Source organism: Trichomycterus rosablanca, chromosome 17 (assembly GCF_030014385.1).
Source record: "Trichomycterus rosablanca isolate fTriRos1 chromosome 17, fTriRos1.hap1, whole genome shotgun sequence".
Lineage (NCBI taxonomy): Eukaryota > Metazoa > Chordata > Actinopteri > Siluriformes > Trichomycteridae > Trichomycterus > Trichomycterus rosablanca.
Window position 1 is genome coordinate 7,832,372 of NC_086004.1, and position 6,504 is coordinate 7,838,875.

Below are 6,504 nucleotides of genomic sequence, written 5' to 3' on the forward strand. Positions count from 1 at the left end.
ACAATCATATCTGCTTTAAACACGTGCTGCACTTGGATTTTTTGTATTTGACATAAGAAATTATTATTACTTTTGTAATATCTATTATAATCAAAGTGCCTGTCACTTATTTTTTATACATTTTAACCTGTGCAACATAGCATTTGTATGGGGTGTGGCCAGTTGAGGAAACAATTTTCGTTCATTATCTATGAATAACACAGGCGTGCCAGATGACAGGCAACACACCTGCCCTTTAGCAACGGCAGAATAATGGTGGAGGACGCCAGCAAAAGTGGAGATAAAAGGTACAGTTTTTTCATTCTGATTTCACTGGCTTTAAAATAATTTCTATTTGTATTGACATTTCTATATGCACCTGTAGATTAAATGTTTAAACAATATACTGGGAACTGTTTAGTGTTGAGCTATACATTATTAACTACACAAAATATTATTAAGTACATTTTTAATAACTGAATTTTCCATCTAAGCTTTTATGTATAAGTAATGTCTTTTTTTATTTAAAGTCTCCTTTAAAAAAATATATTTTAATGTTTTAAAGTTTTTAAAGTTAATAAATCATTGTAAGTGCTTAAATGGCTCAAATACTATCTCAGACCAAAAATACTGAATATTTTAATTATTTAGATTAATTTTGGTGAAATTACTTACAGTTCCACAGTCCAGGAACTAATACTGCATTTACCCAACCTGAACATAATTACTGTAATTACTGACATGTATGATGCTAAAAGAATTAAAATCTATCTTTTTTGTTTTTGGAGTGGTTAATTTTTTCGCTGTATATTTGTATTTTACATCAAGTACGTTTAAGGTACAACAGTGTATTGTGCACTTTAAACACTTTTTTGTATTGAAAATGTATTTTCTCAAAAAAAATAATTACATACAAAAGGTTGAACATATGTACCCTCAAGGAAATCACCCAAAGACAAACCACAATACGTAGGTTGTGATCTTTTTATTTCTGAAAGCATATGGTACGATTAACTGTAACCTCTGTGTAAAAAATAAAACTTGTAGACCTGCTTTCTCTGACCAGATCAGGAAATAAAGGATTTTTTTGTTTACGATAACTGCTGCTTTCACCATAAAATCATGAAATATAAATAAATGTTTACATTTTTTAATAATTTTTACCAATTAGTAAAAATTAAGTTAAATGAATTTGTACCAAATAAAATGCTTTTAAAATGTATTTTAAACAATAAATCTTTTGTTTTATTTTTACTCTTATTGTCTCATCATGTGGACACAACACCTACAGTAATGTTAATCCTGTGCAGAAAATTTTTAAAAGTAATAATCTTAAAGATTAAAGTGGATTTTTACATTTTGATTAGTGGTAAAAAGAAACGCGCTGCAACCAGGGCTGGATTCTGAGAAGCGTCGTATCGAATCCAGCCTTGCTTTACCGGTTCGAAGCTGAGTGGCTATATGAGCAACGATTGGTTGCTCATGTGGGGGGTGGGACAAAGAACCGGATGTGGGTCTCTCTCTGTCAGAATGCGATTACGCAGAGATGGGAGGGGGGGGTGCCCTTAGGGTGTGTCTCTCCGCATGCAACGCTAGGTGGCGCCAAACTCGTCAATGTGTGGGTGGCAAAGATGCATCTGGCTGCTGCTCGTGTTTCGGAGGGGATACGGGTTAGCTTCAATCACCTCCGTCAGGGCAGGGTTCGGCATAGACAGAGAGGAAGCACGATGCTAATTGAACAATTGGATGCGCTAAAAGGGGAGAAAAAGGGGTATAAAATAAAAAAAAATAAAAAAATATTATAGATTTTCACTTTGATCTTGTTATTGGTGTACATTAGTGATGTAAAATCAAGTTCATTAGAAAAATAACACTTAAACTACTCACTTAAGCAAAACTAAAACAAAAATAATAATTTGTATTATCTTTTTTATTTTCAGTACAGACCTGGAAAAGAAATTTGAACGGTGGCGCTGTCGTCCTCGCAACTGCCTCCTAGTTTTAATTGTTTTGACTGTGGTTCTTTTGTACTATGTGAACATCTCACAAGTCTCTGAAATCTGGTTAATGATTTACAACACAACATCTACAGAAACAGCCTCAAACGCAACAGCCATCAACCTGTTAACTTTGCAGTCAACTGTAGCCACTACTTTAGCAGGAAAGAAAAATGACTCAATTTCTATACTGCCTACTGAAGAACCGTGTACTCCTGAGACACCATATCATGTGGCGTACCCCTGCAGATATCATTACATAATAAATGAACCAGAGAGTTGTCAACAGGACAATCCTTTTCTGGTCCTCATGGTGCCTGTGGCACCAAACAACAGGAGAGTTCGGGATGCCATCCGTAGTACCTGGGGTACCGAGAAGGTGGTTATGCAAAAGGTGATAAGGCTTTTCTTTGTGCTTGGTCAACCTGGACGTGAAGGGCAGGAGGAGGAGCAGCAGAAGCTGATCCAGGAGAGCGAGGAATTTCATGATATTGTGCAGAGCAATTTTATGGACAGCTACAACAATCTTACCATCAAAACCATGATAATTTTGGAATGGCTGACAAGCTACTGCCGAAATGCCAGCTATGCCATGAAGATAGACTCAGACATATTCCTTAATCTGGATGTTTTAGTCAATATGCTTCTCAAGGCTCCCATAGAGAAGTATATGACTGGGCTTGTTGCTAAAGGGGCCATGGTGCGTAGAGAACCCCGGTCAAAATGGTATCTGCCAAAAACTGTATATTTTGAAGACTTTTATCCACCTTATGCTCTTGGTTTGGCATATGTGATGTCTTTGGACCTTCCAGAAAAACTTGTTGAAGGAGCCAAGCAGGTCAAAGCGGTCTATATTGAAGATATTTATTTGGGATTGTGCATGAGGCATCTGGGAATACCTTTCACTTCGCAAAGAGATCAGAGTTTGTTCAACGTCTTCCCTGTTCCCTACAATCGCTGTCGTTACTCAAAACTCATTGCAACAACGACAAATAGCTTAGAAGAACAAGTAAACTCCTGGAAAGACTATAAGAGACCAGAGCCACATTGTTAAGATTAGACACATTGAGTTTGTCTCTTTCATTCATTATTAGTAAATACGAAGGGGTGGTATTCCTAAAAGCTATCCTGAAAGCACTGGATGGAAGGAATACCTTCAGGATGTTACACCTACTTACACCTAGAAGCCATTTAGAGTGCCCAGTTTAATGTGCCTACTGGCATTTTTGGAAAGTTACAAAATGGCAGGGTACCTGAGGAAGACCAACATAGACACCAGAAGAACATGACAAATTTTACAGACAATAAGAGGGCAAGAATTAAACAAATTTTCCTGGAGCCACACACCTTCAACACTACCTGCTGTACCTATAGTGGACATAAGTAATTTATACATTCTACAGTTTTAAGAAATAAATTGTATATTTTTTCAAATGTCTGATAAATATAAGGATTTTGTAAATGCACAAAGCTCTACAGTAAGCCAAAAAATATACAAATAGAAATATACAGCAATATGTGTGCTGTGTGTGTCTGTGTGTGTCTGTGTGTGTGTTAGAAAAGTTAATCTCTAATTTGCCTACTGCACCATATTGGTGTACTATTTTTAGTTCTAGCTTTTGTTACTGGGGGTTAATCCCACCCCAATTTTAAGGCACTATTTGAATATGCACTGATTTATTGCAGGCAAAATGTGAGTGACACATAGTGAGTGGGTGAGCAACTGACACTATTTTATAAGTTCACCTTTATAGCATTTTATAATTATATTAATAGTCAATTTTTTGGAGGGTGCTTGGGTGGCACAGTGGTCTATCACACTAGCACACCAATGCAGAGTGTTTGAACTTACAAATCTGAATCTCAGCAGAGCCAACAACTGGGCCAAGCATCCACACAAACACAGCTGGCCGTGTTTGAGGGAGTGAAGGTCAGATGCTGTCGCCTCCCGCTGCTGCTGTGATGTAATCTCCAGAACTGGTCCGGGCATCTGTGTGAGTGAAGGGGGGGTTGTCACATGGAGCTTAACGTGTCTCTCCATACGCAATGGCCCTGTGTGGAAACCCAAAACTGGCAGGTGATTAGAAGAGGCTGCCGTTTGGACACTTGTTGGAGGGGGGGACTGTGCAAGCGGCAGCGGTGTCTAGATTAAGAGATATCAGTGGGAAAAATCCATAAAAATGAAACAAACATTTCAAAAGAAAATGGGTTTACAGACCAGGGGTTCCAGCAGAAATGTTAGGTTATTGCACTTAACAGGTCAAGTATGTCTTAGGCATGCACAGCACAGATATTTATAAAAGACGTGGTTCCTCAATATCTCAATAATATATGCTTGTAGTATGTGCTTTTCTAAGATAACATTGCAGTTATTTTACAGTTAACAGTTGTATGTTGCCAGACGCACAGTTTAAACCATTAAGCATGCTGCAGTTAAATTTCTCCAAACAATGAGAAAACAATGTTTACAACCTACATTCTGGAAGGACAACCTTGAACTTGGTCTACATAGTGTAAACTCAAGCTACTTTCACTGTCAGAACCATTGGCAGTGACACAAGATCATAAAAAAACACGTCAATAGATCTGATAGATTTTACAGGTAACTCAGTAATAAACAATTCAGCATTATTTACTCTCTCTCTCTCTCTCTCTCTCTCTCTCTCTCTCTCTCTCTCTCTCTATATATATATATATATATATATATATATATATATATATATATATATATACACACACACACACACACACACACAGACAGACGTATATATATGCCTCATGAAGGTTAAGGTCAGATGAGAGAAGTCCAAGACAGGTGTTTTTGGTCATTATCCTGCTGCAGTATGAATTCTTCACAAACACTGAAACCGAAGGGATATAGCATGTCTCTGAAGAATAAATTTTGTATTTTTTTTTAACTCAAATTGTTATGATAATGATATGATTTGTAAGACTATTGTAATAAATTTGCAAATAAAGCAAAATAAAAGCAATTTTTATGAGTGGTCTCAGATTTTTAGCCCATACTGTATATGGCCCAAAACAGGTGGAAATCTCTCCTAACTCATTTCAGTTGTTTCAGCCACAACAACTGAACATGTATACATTTATACAATTCATTAAAAAGCAGTCTGTGGCTTGTCCATCCTCAGACCACTATCTGTAGTGAACTCACCATTGCTTCCTGTGAGCACCTCTAGCTGTTTTGGTTTTGTTTTACCAGCGGATTATAAAACGGATAACGAAGCCGTTGTAAAATAAAGCAATAAGCCACTTCGAACGCGGCTCAGCCAATCAGATTTTAGGACCGGAACTATCCGTTTTATAATGTAGCATTAAGTGTGTAGCGAGTAGAAGTGGGCGGATCGATCCAAATATCGATAATATCGAGACCAACGCTGGTATTGATATTGAGCAATACTCGTGTAAAAAGATCGATACTCAAGCTTTTTTTCTCTCCCGCACGCAATGACTGCTGCGCACGCGGATTCATCAAAGTCTCTCTGTCTGTAAGAGTAGTGCTGCACTGTGTCACACAGCACGGAGCAAAAAGTATCGGTATCGATATCGGCGATACTGGACCTCCGTGAAGCTGGCCCCCCATGTGGTCAAAAATGGAATATAAATATTATGATTCGTTTGTGCTGGTTTGTGCCGTAGGAATCATCGTTTGTGCTGGCACCGTTTTAGAGAAATTAAGCATTATATTTTATTACCTGTGACGTCACTCAGCCCCCCATCAGAGCCCAAATTGCACCAAAACCATCTCATTCGTTTGTGCTTCGTTTGTGCTGGTTTGTGCTGCTAAAAGAAACATTTGTGCTGGTTTAATTCTCAAGTTATAAAGCTATAAATATTACACCCGTGACGTCACCAGCCCCCCATCAGAGCCCAAATTGCACCAAAACCACCTCATTCGTTTGTGCTTCGTTTGTGCTGGTTTGTGCTGCTAAAAGAAATATTTGTGCTGGTTTAATTTTCAAGTTATAAAGCTATAAATATTACACCCGTGACGTCACCAGCCCCCCATTAACGTTCAAATTGCACCAAAACCACCTCATTCGTTTGTGCTTCGTTTGTGCTGGTTTGTGCTGCTAAAAGAAATATTTGTGCTGGTTTAATTCTCAAGTTATAAAGCTATAAATATTACACCCGTGACGTCACCAGCCCCCCATCAGAGCCCAAATTGCACCAAAACCACCTCATTCGTTTGTGCATCGTTTGTGCTGGTTTGTGCTGCTAAAAGAAACATTTGTGCTGGTTTAATTCTCAAGTTATAGGCTAAATAATATGTAAAGTGATGACACTTAGCAGCAATAATTTTAATGTCAAATTTTCTGTGATAAACCTATTCTCGCTATGTGACTTCTTTATGAGGGGAATCTTTATTTTAAGCCCTGTTTCCATGTGGACCGCAGTCCGAGATGCAGAAAAGGGGTGGGGACCTGTTGACTGTAAGCAGTCATTTTCAGACAGCAGTTCTTCCCAACCCCCAAAATTTCTTTTCCAGGTAAAAACATGAATAAAA

At 37.9% G+C, this 6,504-nt stretch overlaps 1 protein-coding gene across 1 annotated transcript; it reads left to right on the forward strand.

The window, feature by feature from the left end:
• Nucleotides 1–252: 252 nt before the first annotated feature.
• Nucleotides 253–3,030, forward strand: LOC134331849 (beta-1,3-galactosyltransferase 1). The gene is made up of 2 exons (XM_063013391.1): nt 253–287; nt 1,920–3,030. The coding sequence occupies exons 1-2, from the start codon at nt 253–255 to the stop codon at nt 3,028–3,030; spliced, it is 1,146 nt and encodes a 381-aa protein (XP_062869461.1).
• Nucleotides 3,031–6,504: the final 3,474 nt, after the last annotated feature.